Source organism: Zootoca vivipara, chromosome 7 (assembly GCF_963506605.1).
Source record: "Zootoca vivipara chromosome 7, rZooViv1.1, whole genome shotgun sequence".
In the NCBI taxonomy this organism is placed as follows: domain Eukaryota; kingdom Metazoa; phylum Chordata; class Lepidosauria; order Squamata; family Lacertidae; genus Zootoca; species Zootoca vivipara.
This window is the reverse complement of record NC_083282.1, coordinates 44047881-44071167: the sequence shown is the minus strand read 5'-3', so window position 1 is coordinate 44071167 and position 23287 is coordinate 44047881. Positions and strand designations below refer to the sequence as shown.

Here is a 23287-nt window from a genome sequence, read left to right as displayed (position 1 = left end):
CAGCTGCACAAATTCAGCACAACTGAACTGAGACTTTCAGCTTCAGCTTCACTAAAAAAAAACTAACACAAGCCCTGTTCTAATGTAATATTTTGCAGCTGAAGCGATTTCTGTGGCTTCATAACTTTGAAAGCATTTATAACTGGTCATCTAAGCAACTTGTTCATAGACAATCCCAAGACTGCCAACTGTCAGGAATACTTTCATGGTTCACAGGACTATCCCCAAAAGCAGGTTGCAAGAATGGCTCATATGCACAAAACACTTTCATAAGCATATAGCCACAGGAATGGGTCCAGGATCTATCCCGTTGCTTCCAAACACTATATTGAGAGTGAACTGTAATGGCTGGAACAAGATCTTTTGTTTCCACTTGAGGTCAGCATTGACAGTAGCCAGTCAATCACCCAGATGCTCATTTTGTTTAAAATAGTATTTCAAATCCTGATACAAGCAAATTGTATCTCTGTGGCTACCGTGGAGATGTTTTGAAAAAAAGGAAACAAACTGATACACAATGGCAAGAAGCTTATATTTAATATTCACAATATTTAATTTGGGGGCAATGGAACAAAGCTCTAACCTCTTATGTCCTAGTTCAGCAACTCTTGGGTGCATAAGGGGTGCATCTGTACCACACACGGACAAGCTTCAGGTCATGCAGCTTTCACAGGCCCTCAACTGTGATATGCCAAGGGTACCCACTCAAACCCGCTTGCTACTGAACTGTCCCCTGTGTCTTCCTCCCTATGTAAGCTATGAATCCCTCGGCCCACCACACAGCTGTTTAGCAAGCTGGGGGGGGGAGTGCAATTGTGGTGGTGAGGAAGGCAGGTGGGGACAGCTCTCCCCAAGTGCCTTTCTCCCCAACACCTTTGCGTACAGGTGTCAGTGTGCCTGTGTCTCGTCCTGCACACCACCAGCTCTTACCATGGCCCACTGCTGCATGTGTTCCTATACCATGCAACCTGTAAGGGGAAGAAAGTACAGAGAACCTCCCCCTTGCATCAGAAGTAGCTCCTCCCCAAGCAGTGATGGAAGCAAGGGCTCTGAGGAGGCCAGTCAGGAAGTGGAGAGAGAGAGCCAGGGCTCCAGCAGCATGGGAGAGCCCCGGCTACACAGGATAGAGGAAAGAGAGGGAGAGAATGGGGGAAAGGAAAGCATGGAGCGTAGACCCTTTCCTTCGGTTCTGGAATTACGCAGGAGAAAGAAAGGGAGGAGATTCACTGTCCCGAGACTCCTATGTTGGAGAAGATCACGTGGGGGGGGGGGCAGTGCCGGATTCTGCATCGGAATGAGCAGACATGTTTTTACACACCTGTCTCACTGTAAATAGACTGCACTAATAAAAACTGTTTAAAGACAAGCATGCGGAGCGTCGTTACTCTAGAGTAGTCGCAAAAACCCCTGACACAACCCATCATAATTCTTCCACCAGTTTAATTGCCATGGCTTCCGCTACTGAATCTTGGCAGTCACTGTTTGGCGAGTAATCCACAGGTTGAAGTGGGGGGGATTTGTTTTTGTGTCTTTTTAAAATACCATCTGCAGGCCTTTAACACGCACCTGGGCTAGAAGGTTCTGAGATACAGATATAGCCTGAAAATTGTTTTTGCGTCTTGGCCTGCAGATGCCCATGTTTCATTCTCCAGCTGAATGTGAGAAGATTCGCAGCTGCTTCTAGTGTGCCTCGCTACAGACAATAAGGTATCTCGGGACTTGGCTTCTTAGTTCTGCTGAGGATGGATGAGCTCATGTTTCTTTATATAGATATCCCGTCAGATTCCTCTCCATAGCAACACGTCCTGGTGTGACAGCCTCTGGGCTTGTGCTGTCAGAGAGCCTGGCTGCTTGAGTTTGACACCGCATCCTCCCCATCATTGCAAACAGCACCCGCTCAAAGGCAACAGACCAGAGAGGAACCAGCGCAGGTAACAGGAGGGTGGATCAGCTCATGCTGCTACAAAGCCTCACACTGCCTTCTTCACCAACACAATAAGCCAGGAACAGGGCTGTCTTCTACACTGCCTGGTGCCACAGTGCCATCTTGTGGCCAAATTATTCAAAAACAGAATTTACTATGCAGCAAGAAGGTATGTACAGATTTTTAAAACCCCAAATCCTTTGGGAGGAAGGGCAAGAGATAAATCCAGCAAACAAGCAAACAGTGTATGTGTGTCAGCAGTTTTACATTTGAGTTCTTTGAGAACTCTCAGGCGGATACATCTGGACCCAGAGATTCGTCAGTTTTTGTTTTCTCTTTTAGGCCTAGAACTTCACCTCTTGCCACCACTATTTTCCTCTGTTCCCCAGACTCCCTATCTGCCTTGTATCTTCTGCTGTAAAGATGAAGACAGGTGCAAAAAATATATATTCATTTAGCTTCTCTGCAATCTCCTTATCCTCTCCTTTAAAGGTAAAGTTACCCCTGACCGTTAGGTCCAGTCGTGGATAACTCTGGGGTTGCACGCTCATATCGCTCAATAGACTGAGGGAGCCGGCATTTGTCCGCAGACAGCTTCCGGGTCATGTGGCCAGCATGACTAAGCCGCTTATGGCAAACCAGAGCAACACACGGAAACGCCGTTTACCTTCCCATCGGAGCGGTACCTATTTATCTACTTGCACTTTGACGTGCTTTCGAACTGCTAGGTTTGCAGGAGCAGGGACCGAACAATGGGAGCTCACCCTGTCGCAGGGATTCAAACCGCCGACTTTCTGATCAGCAAGCCCTAGGCTCTGTGGTTTAGACCACAGCGCCACCCGCGTCCCTTATCCTGCCCTTTAGCACACCTTTAATTATAATAAAGAGGGCATCCTCTTTGTTCTGGTGGTACCTCTCCTGATCTGAACCATACACTCCAGTTGAGCTTCTGATATTGCATTTTTGAACAACCTCAAGCTCAGGGGTCAGGATTAAAGGATTCAGGTACAGGACAAGAAGTTCAGAACTGAATGGAAATGACAAAGATGTCCAAATAAGCTTCCCCACCACTCCCACCAATTTTTAAAAGACAATGCATGGTCCCCATGAGACTCTCTCACCTTGTGGGAATGTTGAGCTTGCAAGTGCACACTGCATCAGGGTAGGTGGGTCTGCTCCCACCTGTGAAGGCTTCACTCTCCTATTCAACCTCTAGTTCAGTAGTCACCTCCTCCTGTTCAGCCTCCATCATGGGTTGATCAGAACCCGCCCCAGAGTCCATTGAGGGAGGGTTGGTGGAGAGGGCCCACTTCGCTTCCCAAAGTGGCTGAAATTGGGGTAGGAAGGGGAGGTTTCCCCTTCCTCCAACCCAGGTGCCCACAGTACAATCCTCCCCTTTGTTTCTTCTTCCTTCTCCATCCGAGCCAGCAAATCCAAGCCTGATTCCAACAGTGCTGCAGGCTCATGACAGCACATATGACAGACAGTGCAAGACACTGGAAAGCCCACAACACCTGCTAGCTTTTTTGGGGGGGGGGTTTTATTAAGTTCCTTTATTCGAAGCTTAGGTCATGGGGAGGAAGGGCAGAGTAGTGTGCCCTGGCCTCCTTGCCCTGCTGCTAAACTCACCCAGCTACTTGCCTTGATGCTTGGTCAACTGAAGCAGAGGTGGTTCATCAGCTGGGGCTCTCTTTAGCTCCTGCTAAGCTACAAGTCCCCTTCATGGATCAATGCCTTGTCGTGGCGAAGGGGCTTGAATAACTCAGAGAAGCTATGAGCTATGCCATGCAGGGCCACCCAAGATGGACAGGTCATAGTGGAGAGTTTTGACTAAATGTGATCCACCTGGAGAAGGAACTGGCAAGCCACTCCAGTATCCCTGCCAAGAAAACTCCATGGACAAAGACAACAGGCATATAAAAGTTATGACGCTGGAAGATGAGCCCCTCAGGTCGGAAGGCGTCCAACATGCTACTGAGGAAGAGCGGAGGACAAGTACAAGTAGATTCAGAGCTGATGAAGCGGCTGGGCCAAAGCCGAAAGGACGCTCAGTTGCGGATATGCCTGGAAGCGAAAGGAAAGTCCGATGCTGTAAAGAAAAATATTGCATAGGAACCTGGAATGTAAGAACCATGAGTGGAGGTAAGCTGGATGTGGTCAAAAATGAGATGACAAGAATAAATATCGACATCCTGGGCATCAGTGAACTAAAATGGAAGGGAATGGGCGAATTCAGTTCGGATGACTATCATATCTACTGGAAATCAGCCCTGAGTGCTCCCTGGAAGGACAGATCGTGAAGCTGAGGCTCCAATACTTTGGCCACCTCATGAGAAGAGAAGAATCCTTGGAAAAGACCCTGATGTTGGGAAAGATTGAGGGCACTAGGAGAAGGGGACGACAGAGGACAAGATGGTTGGACAGTGTTCTCGAAGCTACGAACATGAGTTTGACCAAACTGCGGGAGGCAGTGCAAGACAGGAGTGCCTGGCGTGCTCTGGTCCATGGGGTCACGAAGAGTCGGACACGACTAAACGACTAAACAACAACAAGCTACAATTGTGACCCTTGCTACAAGTGTGACCCAAGAGGCTCTGCTGAATAGGCAGAATCTCCCTAATGATTGCACTGACACCAAGAATAGAATTTAGTCCTTTAACCCAATGCAGAGGACTTCATAAGCACTCACAATTCAGATTTGCATCCATTAATTCCTCGTGGTTCATGTTCATAAGTGGTCCCTATACTCAGAAGGCTTGTGTTCTTTGCAACAGGGAGAGGAATCCACTTTGGTTTTTTGGAACCCTACTGCTTGAATGCTGCCTTCTGCATAGGACCCCCAAAGTCATGTCTTACCTGTCAGAAGATGCTGCTTGAGTTGAGCATCGCAAAAGGAACTGGGAGGTGATCGGTAAAGGGCTTCGTTATCTAAGCCTGTATATGCAATAGAAATTGGGGGTGGGGGGAGGGGAAGAGAGAGAGAAACACAGTAAGATTTTCTTACCATACAAAAATGGTGAACTAATCAAGGGGGCCTTGGAGAAGTTCCAGACAGTGAAATTACGGCACTAAGAGAAAGGGTCCAATTATATTTTCACACACACACCCTTTATAAACTGAATAATTTCTTCCTTGAACAACTGCATTTCAGTCACAATATTCTGACCCTGTCCACTTTTGCCTCTAGCATTGCTCACTATCAGAATGCGGCCCCTGGAAGGTTGGCCCGGGTTGGACCTGGCCCTTGGGCTGAAAGTAGGGAACCAACTCGGCACTGTCCAAAGGGGCAGAAATGATGGGCTGGCTGGCTGCCTCCTCCTCCCTCCTCTTTACAAAGGCCACTGCTTCTCTGGAATCTGCATATATACTAATAGCAAACATTATATACTGATCAGCAGTTTAGGATGTGGAATGTCAAACAACAGCAACAATGAAATTTAGCAGCAACAGAGTTTTTTTCTTATACTGTACCTTCTTTTTCCAAAGCTTCAACAAGTCTCTTTACAACCAGCAGTGCTTGTTCAGGAAGATTTAACCAGTCAACAAACTCCATCTGCCCAGGAGGTCCTGTTAGGAAGAGAGAGGCAAATAAGACTCTTGCACTCATACACTCCTCATTCCAGCACAATGAAAGCTAGGACTGTCAAGCAGCAAAATTGTCAAGGTCTCCTACAGGCTCAAATTTGCAGGATATGTTTGGTGCTAGCTGGCCAGGTACTACTTCCAGCTACTAAACTGAATGCATGGAGGAAAGGCAGAGAACCTGTGAACTTCTTCCAGGTATTGCTGGGCTACAACTCCCAACATCCCTCACTAGTCACAATTCACATATGCCATTGAGTTTAGAAGAACAGAAAATTATCATGTAGTTTGAGCATTAAGTCACTTGAGTGTCTCACTTTTCCCCACCTTTGCTGGATCACTCTCTTTTTTTAATTCATAACTATTTATTATTATTTATAAAATGCCTAGTTTTTAAGTGCTGCACAAAAATTTAAAAGCAACACTGTCCCCACCCACAAGCTGATAAGCTAATAGACATGATGCCAGGGAGGAAGCAGGAAAAAAGCAACTTCAGGTAGTAATTATTTATTATTTATTATTATATGATATTGTATCACCCACACTCTTATTAATTTCCTAAGACTCTCATTACTTCAAAATTTGTTCAGGAGGCATGTGTGTTCTTAAACTATATTCCACCATCAGAAAGTCTGTGCTGTCTGTATTTTTAAGCTATTGTTTATCATAGATTTTGTTATACAGTACTCTTATTTTAAATGACACAATCTATGTACCCTATATTGTGTTTTTTTTTCCTTTGCTGTTGTCAGGAAAACCCTATACTGTGTCTGAAGTTTTTTGTCTGAAGTTTTTTTTTAAAAAAATGAACTTTTAGGGGGGGGGTAAATGCATGTGGATACAGATGGTCTCCCAATTCTAATATGCATTTAAACAAGCTTAAACAAGCTTCATAGCTCCAGATCTCCAAAACATGGACCTGACTTTCCCATGCAGGTTTCCAAACTGTGGCTATTGCACATTTACGTGCATGAATCCTGGCCAGCAGATGGCTCTAAAACCACAAAAATCAGAGTCCTGTTCCAGTCCCGAAGAAGCGGACAGCATTGGAATCTCATCCGGTTTTTGAAGCTGGAATTACTGACATCAGAGCTTGGACAAGGGCTCCTTACATTATGAAACCCAAAGTGAGCTCATCTCTGCAGCAGCTTTGCACAGCAGAGTGTGTCAGATACACAAAAATACCCAAGCGTCTTATGATACCTTGAAGAGCAAATCATCATACTGTAATAAATTTCAAATGTGTAAATAATAAATCTTTAAGGTGCCACCAGACTAGACCTTTGCTGCAACAGACTAACAAGGCTACCCCCCTAGAAATTGTTACAAAAATATTGACTATAATTAGAAGTAAACCCTGTACACTCATGTTTATATTTGTAACTCTCTTCAGTGCATCACTGTCTTGAGCTGGACTCTGTGGGTGTCAACAACATGATGTATGGAAAGAGCGGACATTAGGAGTGAAGTGGGAATGGTCAGCATAAACTGGAGTTGCCTCATTTTCTGCCTCATGAAATGCAGGAGTTGCAATTTGTAATCCTAGTGTTCATAGAGCAGCACCAAGTCACTCCAAATCCATTCCCGTGTTATTTGATTGCTGTGGTGAATGATGCAAGAGACTGTAAAAGAAGTTCTGTCAGTGTCTACTCTAAACTAAGTCTAACTAGGTTCAGGTAAGTGTGCAAAGGATGTGGCGCCCACTGCACAATTCTCTACAACCCTGCAAAACAGGATGCTGCAATTCTTCCAGCTTTGAAACAGGCACGGAATCAGAAAAGCAATATAAGAGCTTAAACAAACATTTGCGCTTTGAATATACTTGTGCTGACTCCTATTGGCATAGCTGCCAAGTTTTCCCTTTTCTCGCGAGGAAGCCTATTCAGCATAAGGGAAAATCCCTTAAAATAAGGGATAACTTGGCAGCTATGCCTATTGGCAAGTGCAAAAGTGAAAGCTACCTCTGAAAACCAGAAAACAATTCCAGCAGAAATAAATGATTAGTAAGTCAACAATTGCAAAGCAGCTGCTTTCAAGGAAATGGGAAGGAGACGCTGCAGTTGCATACACACATATGTATTCATAAATGCATGCATACATCCTTTTATTTGCATGCTGACTTTCCATAGATAAAACCATGCTCAGGGCAGCTTACATCGCTCTGTGCACAGAAGAATAATGTGCTGAGTGTACTGCCAGCTCCTATGTATCCAGGTTCTCATGAACTAGGCTTTGGCCAAGGCCCAAGGATTCAGCTTTAGTTAAATCTGGATTTCCATCAAAGCAATCCTAAAACTAAATATCATATATATATATATATATATATATATATATATATATATATATATATATATGTCAAACCTCAAGAGCTGGCAAGTTTTAGGGACAGTGGTAGGCACATTGGTGTGCAAGCAGCCCACTCCACACAAACTCAGCAATGTTATTTTTCCATGTGCCTAAAGCAATGGCCTTTTCACAAGTTAGGAGCAGTGTGTTCTAAAGGTAGGGGGAAATCTCTAATGATGGAATTTTAGTTGAACTAAACCCCAAATTATTATGTGTTGGTTTGAAGCAACTCCTCTTGTGAAATCCTGCCTGTCAAAACTGGGTCAAGTTTGTTTGTACTCTTTGGTTTCATTGGCTCTTTTCTGACAGCTGGATGGGCGGAAAGGGGATGCTTCTCTTCACACCTTTGCCATGAGCAGCTGGGCAAGGAGCGGAGGCTGCCAAGGACACCAGGCCCCCGGGGAAAGGAGGGGGCAGAAAGGGAGCTCTAAGTGGGCAGGATACAGCCGGGTGGAAAAGGAGCGATCTGAAAGGAGTACTGGTGCTTTTACTGGCCTTGTATACCTCACGACCCATGCCTGTAGCTGAAACAAGCACAGGTCGTGAGCTATACAAGGCCAGTAAAAGCACCAGTACTCCTTTCAGAGCGCTCCTTTTCCTGAGTACAAGCCACACTGAAGCCCATTTCATTTGCAAAGCAACACTGTACTGGTTTTTCCCTTTCTTTTCCCAAATGCAATTTAATGATCTTTCAGGGATCTTTCCCCCCACGCTCAGGGTAATCCCGTGAATCTGAGAGTATAAAGAAGGGACTACGAAAGACACCGAAACTGGTTAAATTGAGCTAGGCAAGCAGTTAAAATGTAACCAGCTCAGTCAGATTGGTGTTTGTTGTTGTTGTTTTCTATGTGCAAGACTGTGTGTGATTTTGTTGCCTTGCTTTCTTTACAAACTCTGACAATCTGGCTTCATTGGTTTAAAGGGATACAGTATTTCTCTGGAATTTATTGCTAAATTCTTCTGTATGTGCTACGCAGTTGTTAAGCTACCACATGAGTCCTGGGGAGAGTTCACAAGGTTCTGTAAGATTTGGTGTCCTCTGGGCTTTGAGAAAGTAAAACTAAAGCTCCTTTCTTTTTATTATTTCCTAGAGCTGCTCTGGATAGAGAATTCCCTGACAGGTAGCTGGACAGCTAGTTTGTCAGGAGCTTCAGTCTGAGGGTAGCAACCTATTGTGGTTACAGTGGAACCTTGGTTTATGAACACCTCGGTTTACGAATTTCCAGTTTACGAATGCCACGGACCCATCTGGAATGGATTAATTCACTTTCCATTACTTTCAATGGGAAAGTTTGCTTCAGTTTATGAATGCTTCAGTTTATGAACAGACTTCCGGAACCAATTACACCCATGCTTCGGGTTAAGTACGCTCCAGGTTGAGTACTCTGCGGACCGTCTGGAACAGATTAATCCACTTTTCAATGGGAAAGTTCACATCAGTTTATGAACGCTTCAGTTTATGAACAGACTTCCGGAACCAATTGTGTTCATAAACCTAGGTACCACTGTATACTGTGTGTGTGGAGGTATCCTTCCACAAAAAGGGGTTTTGCCAGGAGGACCCCCTCATCTGTCACACTGTTTTGTTTCTTTTAAATTTTTTTGTCTCTTTTAAAATTTGCTGACTATTCCCATGGGTGCCTTGCTGTGATGCCAAATGGTTTATGACCCCAGCCTACCAAATAAAAATATGATTTTTGGCATCACTTTTTAACTGAATACAGTAGGTGATGGGAAAGATTTTTGGAGATCTCACCATGCCCACTTTTACACTTTAGCGACCTGCATTTTGATACGCAGTCACACACACTCATCTAAGGATTGACTCTTCGTCAATGCAGCCCTTGGCCTGAGAATGTCTTAGCCACCCTGATTTAACAAACTGGTGTTCATTCTGGCCATTAGCCGCATTGAGTTCCTTCCGGGGATGGGGAACCTGTGGCCTTTCAGATGTTGGTGGACTCCCAATTCCCATAAGTCCCAGCCAGCATGGCTAATGACTGTTCTTCAACCTGGGGCCCTCGGATGTTGCTGGAGTACAACTCCCATCACCCCTGACCATTGGGCTGGTGTGGCTGGGGATGATGGGAGCTGTAGTCCAGCATCATCTGGAGACCCCAGGTTGAAGAACACTGATCTGGAGAGCCATAGATTCCCCATCCCTGCTTTAGCAGAAGATGCAGCTAACTCTCTACAGTTGAGGTTGGTGGCAGTGTATAGAAGGAGGGGCAAAGGGAACTTTACCAGTCTGGAGGAAAGTTGTACACCCACCTTCAAAAGTCCCTCCTCATCTTACCTGAGGTGCATGGGGACCTTTTTTATCCTGGTTTGCTTAAGAGCCTTGGAGCATAAGATCTAATTCCCCAGCTGCCTAGTCACTGAATCATTTTTTGCGCTAACATGACAGCTGCAAAAATCTAGAAATGTCAACCAATGAGGTGACACTACGGGGAATAAGAGAGTTTTGCAGTAAATTGACGTCCCTTTTCCACTTGAATGGTGTGGAAGGCAGCAGGATTGCTCCTATTGGTCTTGGGCAAATAGCATATTAAACCATCACAACTGCGTCCCCTTCCTCCTATGCCCCCTGGTCCTTCCTAGGTCTTAACACTAAGGAGTTTTGACTTCAGCCACACATAGCCAGGAAATGGACCGTTAAACCTGACATTTCAATCTGCCCTAACGTCAGTACAGGCCAAAGGAAACAGCTAGTACAGAAACTGGCCAATGCATTAAACTGACCCAGATTTTGTGGTGGTTAAAAATAATAATCTGCAATGCAAATGAAAAGCTACATGATTGTGCACGACTATTTTTTATTTTTTATGAGACAGAAGGATGAAAGGAGCCCTGTGGAGAATAGGGATATCAACAGCAAGATCAGCACATCCATCTCTAACATCCCCTAAAAACTCATATACCACTGCAGAGATCCCTCTGCACCAGCAGAAAGCAGCAGAGTACAGGTTACCTCTGGCAGTGTTGTCAAGGCCCTATAGCAGAGTGTTGCAGGAGTGGAGGCAGATCCAAAGTCAGCCCATTCCCAGAGGGAGAGATGATTCAGACTCTTATGCTGAAACTGTGTGGAGTTGGTATAGCATATAAGTAAAACATAACCGCACCACCCCAATGCATCTTCTCACCTCGGCCAGAATGAGCAACAGGGCTTTGAAGCACAGCTTCTAGCCAGTGCTTTGCTTGGCTCCCTTATTAAATTTATGTTAAACCAACCAAAAGGCCTCACTCCAAATTAAAATGATCTCCCTTCAAAATATTTTGTCTCTATGGTCTTCGGTCTCTCCATTTTTGCCCTGCTCCACATTTTATTTAGCCATTCTATTGAAGGAGGTAATTTACTGGGTTCGATTTGGTGGCCATTAAGCATTCTGGCTGCTAATAATAGGTTGTTAACAAGGATCTGACTAGGTTTATTCGCAACGACTCCTCTGTATACAAAATGAAGCCAGACTGGCGGCACCTTAAACTCCTGCACTTTGGAGGGGTGATAAAAAGTAAGAATTGCCCTAAGGCCAACATTTAATTTGAGGTGAGAGGCTGTGGCCGTCCAAAAGGGCTGTAGCTTAGTAGCAGAACTTCTTTTTGCGTGCAGAAGGGCTGAGGTTCAATTCCCAGTATCTCCAGGTAGGGCTGGGAAAGATCCCCGTCTAAAACCCTGAAGAACAGCTGTAAGTCAGTGTATGGAGGTGTCTTGGTGGAAGGCTGCTCCCTATGTTTCAGATGCTGTTGGAGGATAACTTTGATCATCCATTACCACTGGCAATGTTGACCAGGACTGTGTGTCATGAGTCCCTCGGCTCTGTCAGGATCTGGCATGGTTCGGCAGCCCTGGATGGAGGATGAGGAGGAAGTAGAGGGGTGTGTGGCCTGAAGGCTGCCACCCAGGGATGGAGGGGGGCGGCAGCAGGGGCGGAGGCCGGGCACTCACAACAAATTTGTTTGTGGGTGCCTGAGCACCCTGGAGCTGGCACCAGTGGGCCCATGCCTAGAAAGCATGGGTCAAGCAGAAAAATGGCTCGGACCTGTAGTTTCCAGGCAAGGAAAAAGCGGAAGTGTGGATGAGCCTTACGTCTCTAGGAAGCCAACAAGAGCTCCTTGCAGCCTGTGGACTAAATCAAGCTTTCCTGGAATGTTATCCAAGTCAATTAAAACACAGCCCCAGAACTTTTTCTCCAGTTTAATTAATCAGTACATTTTTGATGCTTCTCAGAGCAGAGGCTTTCAAGGCCACGGAAGAAATGAACAACGTTGGTTCCTAATTCATTAGGAATTATTTTTAGCCCTGCATCTGTGCAAGGGTGACTGGGGATAATGAAGATGGTAAAACCATAAACCCAACCAAGAATTGGGGAGAAATCCATTCGGTTCGCAATTTAATAGGAAGCTACTAGATTTAATACATGAACCCAAAGACTGCTATCCTTGAAATTCACTCCTCTGAATTTTGCAATGCTGTTGGCCAGCTTAAAAGGGGGGGGGAGTGTGTACATTAAAGAAGAGCACACACAAAAATGTGTATATTAATTTTTAAAATGCATCATATTAATTGCTTGCAAAAATGTATATATTAAGAGAAACATAGACAAAAAATGCGTATTTAAAATCAAAACAAAAAGCAAACTGATGCGGGAATGTGGAACATGACCCATATCTCAGTCCCCTGAGAGATACTTTCTTTGTGGGACAGCACAGCTTCATAAATTGTTGGCAGTCATCCTCTGTGACTAACTGGAAGGAATTCCAAACCCTTTGCTCAGGGAACAGGAGCCAGCCACAACCGCCAAATGACATCCTTCCCACCTCTCCGCCTGAAAAGTGACGTAGAGAGAAGTTGCTGCCTCTTTGGCAGGTTACGGGTTGGATCCAATGTTAGTTCTATTCAAAGTAGACCCACTGAAATGAATGGGCATGGCTAACCTAGGTCCATTCCTTTCAGTGGGTCTACCCTGGCCCACTAAGTAGAACTCAGCTGGATACAACCCACAGGGTGTTATTCAACTACTGCATCCCATCAGTGCAAGGATTTTTGCTTGCACAAAATCACTGCCCCTCTCTCTTCCCACCAGGTGTTCCACATGCCTTCTCCAGATGTGCTCCAAAGGCTTAAAGGAACCCATAGAACAGATTTAGGGGGTGCACGCAAGCAGAAATCCTTGCATTGATGCAATGTTCACTTAGCATTACATTCCACCCACAACCTTTAGGAGGAGGAATCATACCACTTCCCAAATAGCAACTTCTCTGTACATTACTATGGGGAAGTTTACTGTGTGCACAAAGGCACACTAAAAAGGAAGAGGCTACAAAAATCAGCCAAGGAAGGGCAAAGCAGAGGTGCCTTTATCAGCAACTAGCAGCCTGGTACCTGGTGTTGCTCTGGAATTCTAATAAAACAAAAAAATCAGGGCAGTTCCAAACGGTTCATTCAGTCCACCATCTTGATTCAATATGGTGTCCAACTGTATTTAAACATAGAAGAAAACCCACTCCTTGGTTTCAGGAACCAACATACAAAATTTGGTTGTGAACTCTTAAGAGGTGTACAAATGCAAAAGAATGTAAGGGGATGAAGAGAACTACAGAATTAGAGGAACAGAAATGGAGCAGATGGGGGGGGGAATAGAGCCTATTTATCCACATATTTTAATATACTCAATGGCCCATCTGGCCACCATACATCCTGCTGTCTATGGCAATAACTGTGTAGAACAGAAGAAACCTACATTTTTGGATGGCCCTCAAAAGAGGAATAGGGTCCCAAACTCAGCAATCCTTTTCTAGGGAGAAAAAAAATTGTGATGAGAGCTCCAGTTTGAGGTCAATTTGTGGCTGTCTCCACTTTGGCTGCAGTTAGGAACCACTTCTTTCACAGCTAGATTAACAACCTCTGTGACCAATGAAGCATTAGAATTCCTCCATATGTTCACAATAGCAAAGGTATGACTCAACCAGCATCACGGCCAATGCAGAAAGTGTGTCAGACATATGCCGCCTTGAGCATATGTGGGTGTGCACTGTGAGAGGGGAGCTGCTGGAGAAGTGCAATGATTCAGATGAATGGATGGACTTGAGAATTTGAATCTTTAAACATTCTGATACAAGCTGACCTGATCCTCACATTTGAAGGTTAAGGTGTGGATCAGAAAATAGCTGCACGTCAAATGTTACACTTCTCTCAACATTGCAATACAGTTTTCAGCTCAGGAACAATATAAAATGCATCTAAACCGGTGCATTTTGAGGTACAGTATATTTAGAAATAGGGACGCGAGTGGCGCTGTGGGTTACACCACAGAGCCTAGGGCAGGCACCGGCAACCTCTGGCCTATGGGACCGAGGTAAACTGGACCATGGTAAACCAGCACGGCGCGGCGCGGGGACTCACCAAGCGCCACCAGAAATCACGTCTACGCAGCCACAGAAGCAATTTCTGGCGCTGCGGACATTTTGGAAATGGGCAGCCAGCACCAGAAACTGCTTCTGCGCAGCTGCGGACATGCACAGAAGCCATTTCTGGTGTTTGGGACTGGGCAGCGCGGCACCGGAAATCACTTCTGCGCCTGTGCGGCCCATGTCTGGCCCACAGGTGATAGTCCGTGGTAATCCTCCGGCCCATGGGCAGAAAACGTTGCTGACGCCTGACCTAGGGCTTGCCTATCAGAAGGTCAGCGGTTCGAATCCCAGCGATGGGGTGAGCTCCTGTTGCTCGGTCCCAGCTCCTGCCAACCTAGCAGTTCGAAAGCACGTCAAAGTGCAAGTAGATAAATAGGTACCACTACAGCGGGAAGGTAAACGGCGTTTCCATGCGCTGCTCTGGTTCGCCAGAAGCGGCTTCGTCATGCTGGCCACATGACCTGGAAGCTGCCTCGGCCAATAATGCGAGATGAGAGCGCAACCCCAGAGTCGGTCACGACCAGGGCCGTCTCAAGCAGGTCGGGTGCCCTGGCGCTTTGCCGCACAGCGCCCCGTGCCACCGGGACTGCACCTAGAGCCGGGCCTGGTCATGACTGGACCTAATGGTCAGGGGTCCCTTTACCTTTACCTTTATAGATAGATAGATAGATAGATAGATAGATAGATAGATAGATAGATATGAATGACACTTATATTCCACCTTTTGTCCCTGGGAAGCCTCCTGCTCCAAAGCAGCTCATGGTAAAACAACTATAAATACAATAAAATCAATTTAAGTACGTACAACAAAACCAAGTGCATGATAAAACAGCTGATGCATAATCAGCAAGAGAGTCAAAATTTTGCAGAGAGAGTGAGGTGACGAAAACAAAAAGCAGTTTCACACTTCCAGTTATCCTGTCTTCTCCTTGGCCAAAACTCTTCATAAAGCTCTGCAAACTACCCTTGATCAGACAAAGGCATTTTGCTTAGCAATAGGCAAGATATTAATAACGCATTATAAAAGTGAAACTGTTACACACGCCACTCTTCGCAAGGAGGAATCCATAACCTTAAAGCAGTCCATCAAATCCTGTCACCTGTTTTAGACACTCCATATTGGGCTTAGCAACCCAGCAAATCAAACGGGCAATCAATTGAGCATCCTTAAATTCCCAGGCAACAACAGAGCCAGAGGCCTTGTGCTGCAATTTAGTTCTGGACCAGAGGATATCTAGCTGGAAGGGGAAACATCAGGCAGACTAAGATTTGTCAACTTTAAGGAGCAGCAGTCTGACATGCACACATTAATTAAGCTTTCCCCTTCACTTTAGTTGCACCTAAAAGAAAGTTTAATTGGCTGGATTCCAATTTATGAAGTTGCTGTTAAAAGCACTAGATGAGAACCAGTACAGACATTGGCATCTATGGGCAATATTAAAATATTCACTTAATGCTACACTGAATACAATATATTAGGGCAGTATTCTGCTCTGTTTAATTATTCAGCTGGGAAGCCAGTACAATCCTCTCTCATTTAATACAGATTTTTTTAAAAACAAAGCAAAGTCTCTATAACAATGCAATATAGGTCTACTCAGAAGTCAACCCTACTGAATTCAATGGAGCTTCCTCCCAGGTATGTGTGTGTATACAGAACTACAGGGTTAGAAAAAGAAACAGAGCAGAAATGTTGTCCTGGATTAACTACTGATATTCTAATAAAAGACTTCATGCATCTTTTTACCGACTGCCCAGTGCACCAGTTTGTGGCATTGATTCTTTAACAGAATTGCATACACATCAACACTTCATCTGAAAAGAACTATATTAATGAACATATTCCTGAAAGCAGTATATATTAAGGACCTAATCCTGCTCTTCCGCCACATCAACATGACCAGGAATAATCATAGAATCATAGAGTTGGAAGAGACCACAAGGGCCATCCGGTCCAACCCCCTGCCAAGCAGGAAACACCATCAAAGCATTCCTGATATATGGCCGTCAAGCCTCTGCTTAAAGACCTCCAAAGGAGGAGACTCCACCACACTCCTTGGCAGCAAATTCCACTGCCGAACAGCTCTTACTGTCAGGAAGTTCTTCCTAATGTTTAGGTAGAATCTTCTTTCTTGTAGTTTGAATCCATTGCTTGGTGTCCGCTTCTCTGGAGCCTAGGTTCCCAACTGGTGGTCCGCGGACCCCCAGGGGTCCGCGAGCTATGCCGGAGGGGTCCGCAACGGGGCCTTCCGGCGAGGCAAGATGGCGGCGGGCACGCTGGCGTGGAGCTCCTAAACTCAACCAATGTGCCAGCGCCGCCAAATCAGCCCCCAAACGGTAAAAAGCAACCCAAACCGCAGCCGCTGCTGCGTTGTTAGCCGAACCCCCCCCCAGCGACCGCGCCGGATCGGCGCCGAGGACACCCGGCCGTAGCCTTGGGGCTCGGGGCAGGCTACATCGCGGAGCGCTGACGCTCCGGTGGAGAAAGAGAGCCCCCGAGCCTCCGAGCGTGCTGAAGCCCACATCGGAGGGCCCCCGAACGCGCTGCCGCTGCCACCCTCTCCCTCACTGGGACATAGGGAGGAGGGAGAAGAGGCTTTGCTCTGTTGGAAGAGTTCCGTTAGCGTTCTGTCACTGTTAGAGTTCTGTCACGGTCCTGTAACTTGAATCAACGGAATGCGGTGGTGTTTAAATGGATGCAAAGGTGTTTTATAAAGTTTTTTTCTGACTCGGCCCTGCGCCGTAGCTTTTGGAGATCGCCAGACCCAAAGCGCGCGCCGCTTCCCTGCCCCCATAGCGCGGCCTCCTTTCTCAAAGCGCCCATTGTCTGCGGCTCACGTCGCACCTGCGACTCAGGAGCCTCTCCAAAGGAGAAGAGAAGCCGATGACACATCTCTCTCTCTCTCCACACACACACACACACAAAGACGCAGGAACAATCAGGACCTCCCCCTCCTCCTCCAGCCGCTTCCCTCGTGCCTCCAGCTCCCCCAGTTCCAGCAAATGTTGCCCAGCGAGGAAAGTGACAGCAAACAGGCTGTGTGGGTCAATGGGATGGAGCTTTGATCTGGGTGGGATCAGGTCAGGCCCAAGACATGTTGGAGCCTGATGTAAAATATCCAATTGGAAAAGGAACGCCCATCATACTGTACTAACTAATACGGGCCACAATTCTTTTTTATATATAAAGAGGTCTTGGCAGCCTTTGTTACAGAAATATCACTGTGTGCAATATTTCAGTATTAAAAACATTTTTTTAAAAACCAAATGGAAATGGATATTACTCCCCCCCAAAAGCAAGCATTCATTTTGCCCGTTGTGAAACATGATACATACCTTTACAGCAGATTCAAAACACGAACCCCCACCCCCCAAAAAATTATGGGAGCTCTAGTTTACCCATAGCAGAGCTACAATTTCCCAGCATCCTTAACAAATTACAATTCCCAGGATTCCTTGGGGCGATGTGCCAACGGACCACCTTAATATTGCTGACGGTCTTGGGGGAACACTTAGTAAATTTTATTGCAGTTGTAGAAATTGTGATATGCTGTATAATTCCTTAATTGTATTTTTCTTTGCTTCTTTTACTTCCATAGTATCAAAGTGTAATACAATAAAATGCAATATTATAATTAATTGTTGTTGTTGGCATCCATTTGTATCAAGAGGCAATGGAGTGTGCCACTGCACCAAAGTGACCTCCCTGGGGGTCACTTTGTGTATATGGAGGTCCTGGGCTGCCCAAATTATAAGACACCCCCTTTTCCGCCTCACTGATGTGGTCCAAAGGAAAGCCGAGCAATACATTTGGCACCAGTTGGGCTGCAGGAGTTGCCAGAAGGAAGTTTGCAAGACACTATCCCACCGTCTCAGGGACTCCACTCTGGATTTGTGTAGACTTGCAAAAGATACTTAAAGAAGTAGTTCAAATCATCAACTACATTAAAACTCGACCTCTGCAATCCAGATTATTTTCTTTGTTGTGTAAACAGATTGGCAGTGAGCATGAGCAACTTCTTATTCATACGGAAGTAAGATGGCTTTCTCGAGGTAGGATCTTGTCAAGATTTTTTGAACTTGGAGACGAGGTTCGTCTCTTCCTTCTTGACACAAAGTATGTGGATTTTCTCACTAACTTCTCTTGGCTTTGCTCAGTTGCGTACTTAGCTGATGTGTTTGAACACTTGAATGTGTTAAACTTGAGTTTACAAGGAAAAAATGTAGACATGTTCAAAGTTGAGGATAAGATTAGTGCTATGGTCAAAAAGTGTCAGATCTGGACGTCAAGGATAGAAAACAAGTCACTAACTAACTTTTCTACTTTAAAACAATTCTTGGAGTCATCAGAGGAGAGTTTGCCTGACCAGATCAAGATCAATGTAGCCGAGCATCTACGCAGCCTAGCCACCACTTTTAGAGAGTATTTCCCTGAACCTGACCCTGACGACAGATGGATTCGAAATCCCTTCAGCTGTGAAGATATACACAAAAAAAGAAGAGCAAGATCAACTTGCGGATCTGTCCAGCTGTGGTACGATGAAAAACATTTTCATCAGTGATAAAATTACAGACTTCTGGGCATCAGCACGCAAGGAGTACAAGAAACTTGGAGATAAGGCAATGAAAAAGATCCTTCTATTTGCAACCACATATCGGTGTGAGCAAGCATTTTCTTCCATGTGTTTCATGAAAAACAAATATAGGAATCGGCTCGACATGCAGTCGGATTTCAGAGTGAAAGTTTCAAGTTTGGAACCTAATATTTCAGAAATAATGGACTCAAAGGACAGATTTAACTCATCTCATTAAGAACTGAAAATTTAAACTAACTGGATTACTCTGTTGTAACTAAAAAGACTCTTAATTTGGCTCTCACTTTTTAATTTTAGGATTAGGAATTAATGGGGGTCCTTGTCACAATAGCGGCTCGATGAGGGGTCCTCGAGAAAATTTTGTTGGGAACCCCTGCTCTGGAGCATTAGAAAACAACCTTTCCCCTCCTCTATATGACACCCTTTTATATATTTGAACATGGCTATCATATCACCCCTTAACCTTTTCTTCTCCAGGCTAAACATACCCAGCTCCCTAAGCCGTTCCTCATAAGGCATCGGTTCAAGGCATCATACTTATTACAGGCAACAACTGATGTTTCATAAAATGACAAAGGAACTCAGACCTGCTGTCCACAGTACTCCTGTCCGGAAGTTGTTTAGAAAAGCCCCCCCCCCCCCAAAAAAACTCCTATAAGAAGAATCTAAAATAATTGAGCAGAAGTCAGCTTACTCAGTGAGGAAGTGCAAAGAAGGAGGAAAGAGCCTCGCCTTCTCCACTTGCAATCAAGCCCAGCTGAGCTGGCCATAGATTTAAGAACAGCTGAAGCAGTTGGGAAAAGAAGAGTTCAGGGATATATATATATATATAATAGTTTTATCAGTTGTATGTCTTTGTTTCTCAATTTGATCCTTTTACATGGTTTTGTATATATTGTGGTATTTTATGCATTGTTATTTTTTATTGATAATAGTTTAGTAATTATTTATTATAATTGTTAAGCATGAAATTCTGTTTAATTATTATTTGCTGACGTTCTGAGAGTTAATTTACTGTGTACTATTATATTCTAATAGATGATTGAATATTTATTTGATATAAGTCGTTCCATTTTAAAGTTATTTTGTTATGATTTTTTTGTATTGGGTGGGATTATAAGGTGTGTGTTCTTTGTTGCGTATTTTGTTGCTGTAAACCGCCTTGTGTTTAGTAATATAGATAGGCAGTATACAAATTAAAAGGTAAAGGGAAGGAAATGGTTTGGGGGTGTGCAAATGCCTCATAATACAGGAAGAAGGCTTTCTAATCCCACTGTCAGGCCCAACCTTACTAGGGTAGAAATCATACTACGCACATTAAGCACAGTTTTGCACAATTTTTTTTTTAACATTCTTGTGATTATTTTTAGTGTTGGAGGTATGGAGAGAGAGCAGGATTTATTCAGCACCATAAAAGTCACAATTCCAGAAGATTTTCTTTAGAAATAAGTTCCACTGATACCCAAGAAAAAAGTTCAGCCCGTTAAATATTTCTGCAGTCAGTATTATTATTATTATTATTATTATTATTATTATTATTATTATTATTATCAGTATTATTTATTAAATCTTCATTTGTAGATCTCAGGGCGGTTCACAACATAAAAATACAACTTAAAAACACAAAATTAAAAACAAGAGGAAAAACAAACAAACCAATAACGCCCCCCCTCCCATTCAGAGTCCAAGGCCAAGCAATAAACTCTTTTTAAGATACACACCCTCAGCAATATGGAGAGTGGCCATGTGGCTAGTATAAAGGTAAAGGTAAAGGGACCCCTGATCATTAGGTCCAGTCGTGACCAACTCTGGGGTTGCGGCGCTCATCTCGTGTTATTGGCCGAGGGAGCCAGCCAATACAGCTTCCAGGTCATGTGGCCAGCATGACAAAGCCGCTTCTGGCGAACCAGAGCAGCACACGGAAATGCTGTTTACCTTCCCGCTTGGAGGGGCATGCCTATTTATCTACTTGCACTTTGACGTGCTTTCGAACTGCTAGGTTGGCAGGAGCAGGGACCGAGCAATGGGAGCTCACCCTGTCGCGGGGATTCGAACCGCCGACCTTCTGATCGGCAAGCCCTAGGCTCAGTGGTTTAACCCACAGTGCCACCCGCGTCCTCCCCACACCACAAATTACATGCCCAGGATGAATTTATGGTTGCAGCCCTATATCCACTTACCTGGGAAGCCCCACTGAAATCAGTGCGATTTACCTTTAAGTAAACAGGTATAAGATTGTGCCATAAACCAGGTGAAGATTTGCAAAACAAGGGACAGGCAAGTTTCCTCTGTTCCAAAGTTAAACATTCTATGCCTTTGTTTTCAACTCAACTCTAGCAGGTTAATGTCAGCCTGAGAGTACAATGTTCATCTTTCACTCTTGTCTATATGCCTGCATAAGAATAGTGCTGTGTTAACCTGAATGTGTTTATTATATTCTTGGTCCAATAAAAGGTATTGCCTCACTGCTCTGAGTATTTTATTCCATGGAATCAACACATCTGCTATGGTTCTGATTAAATACTGGAGCCGCTTCAAAATCTTTAGCTCCTCCAAATACTCCTGCTTAGACAGTTTCTCTGCCATTCTGCTTGTTCCCTGCCTAGCAATCCACCCTGTACGTTTTTCATACAAAAACCAAGCAGCCTAAAAGTCCATAGTCACTGCATAGACACCACCACCCCTATTCTAAAGGCTGTTTTATGTAAGATTTTAATGGGCACAAACACCTAACTTTATACGCCTGCTAACATGCAGCTGAAGCACATCTACATCTACCATGGAAATTCTATGCAGGAAATAGGAGACTTTAGCTCCAGGGGTCTCATATTTATGTGATGTACATGAGTTGGGGAAGGGAAATGTGTGGGCCTTGAATGGTTGTGATGTTGCATTTTATTGTACTATTGTTTTAACATATTGCTATCCCACCCCCCAGTTTGTAATCCTCCCTGGGTGTCAGTGGGCAGAAGAGCAGGATAAACAAAATAAAATAAAAATGATACAAGCGATTCCAAAGGATTTGGTGGGCCTGAACCAACTGCCCATCTGTCTGCTGTGTGGAGTTCACATTGGCCACAGTGCACAACTTACTGCCAGCACATTTTTGCAGGGTTCTCTTAACCCTGGGTCAGACCTGGTTTACATGAGTGCAAAGACCTAAGTGCTGAATTAACACAGACCATGCTGTCCACACATGCCCTTGGGTAGTCCCAACTGTCCGTAAAGATGTCCATATTGATAAAATAAAAGCTATACCTTTTACAGCTGCTTGCAGCTTTTGGGGCACAACTTGTCAATCATTATTTGGACCAGGGGTAGGTAACCTCAGGCCCGTGGGCCGGATGCGGCCCAATCGCCTTCTCAATCCGGCCCGCGGACGGTCCAGGAATCAGCATGTTTTTACATGAGTATAATGTGCGCTTTTATTTAAAATGCATTTCTGGGTTATTTGTGGGGCATAGGAATTCGTTCATTTTTTTCCTTCAAAATATAGTCTGGCCCAACGCATGGTCTGAGGGACGGTGGACCGGCCCATGGCTGAAAAAGGTTGCTGACCCCTGATTTGGACTATACATTGAAAAAATAAAAATAATTGTGGAATCGATTTTCTCTCATGCATGCGATTTTACAGATCATTATCAGTCCCATGGCTGGAATACTGATTTGAAGAGTGAGAGAATACAGTACAGCTCTCCCACACTCACACAATGGGAGCACAGCTCCCCCAGGGTGAAATGTGTCTGCAAAGTCTGTACCACCTTCAGCGACACTTGGCTCTGAAGTAGTCACCTCCCAGATTCTGTCTTCTCAAATGACCCTCAAGATCCTCTGTAGATATTTCAAATGAAGATGCACTGCTGGCCCTTCATTTAATTAACAGCAGACTTTTTTTTAAAATACAAGTCATCTGGACAATTCAAAGAGATGGAACATTTCAGAATGTCAGCCTCATTTCTCATAAAAACAAAAGCCAGAAGCGGCTTCCTAACCCCCCCCCCCCCATTCCCATCCCAGTATAAACACACTGTTCCCAACCACCAGCACAGGCATCCACATATCTGGCCAACCATGTGACTTGCTGCTCACATGAAAATGATTACCCTGCACACAAAAAGACACGCCAGCTGGAAAATTGGCCTGCCCTGCTTCAAATTCTCGAGTGGTTCATACACATCATGCTCTGGGAGAACGTGGCTCTCCAACCACACCATCCATAAACCGTAAAATCATAGGGCTTTCAAGAAAGCCTCACTTCAGTAGCAAAGCCAACATTTCAACAGGGAAAGTTTCTTGGGAACGCACATTCCCCCTACTTCCATTAATGGAGTGATGTGCACAGACAACGGAAGTAGAGCTTGAGAAAGTCCTATGAACTTCAGTGCATGGCTCAAGGCCAACTAGTTAGAGAGCACAGCCCTCTTCAGAT

The 23287-nt window shown here is 44.7% G+C and overlaps 1 protein-coding gene across 4 annotated transcripts in view; it reads right to left on the bottom strand.

Moving 5' to 3' along the window:
• Positions 1-23287, bottom strand: part of PIK3R3 (phosphoinositide-3-kinase regulatory subunit 3) — a 253064-nt gene that overhangs the window by 228044 nt on the left and 1733 nt on the right. For all 4 annotated transcript variants that reach the window (XM_035123276.2, XM_060276935.1, XM_035123281.2 and 1 more), the window contains exons 3-4: positions 5396-5491; positions 4781-4858 (exon numbers count right to left, since the gene is read on the bottom strand). In XM_035123276.2, coding sequence (XP_034979167.2) covers positions 4781-4858; positions 5396-5491 — 174 coding nt within the window. The remainder of the gene's footprint in view (positions 1-4780; positions 4859-5395; positions 5492-23287) is intronic.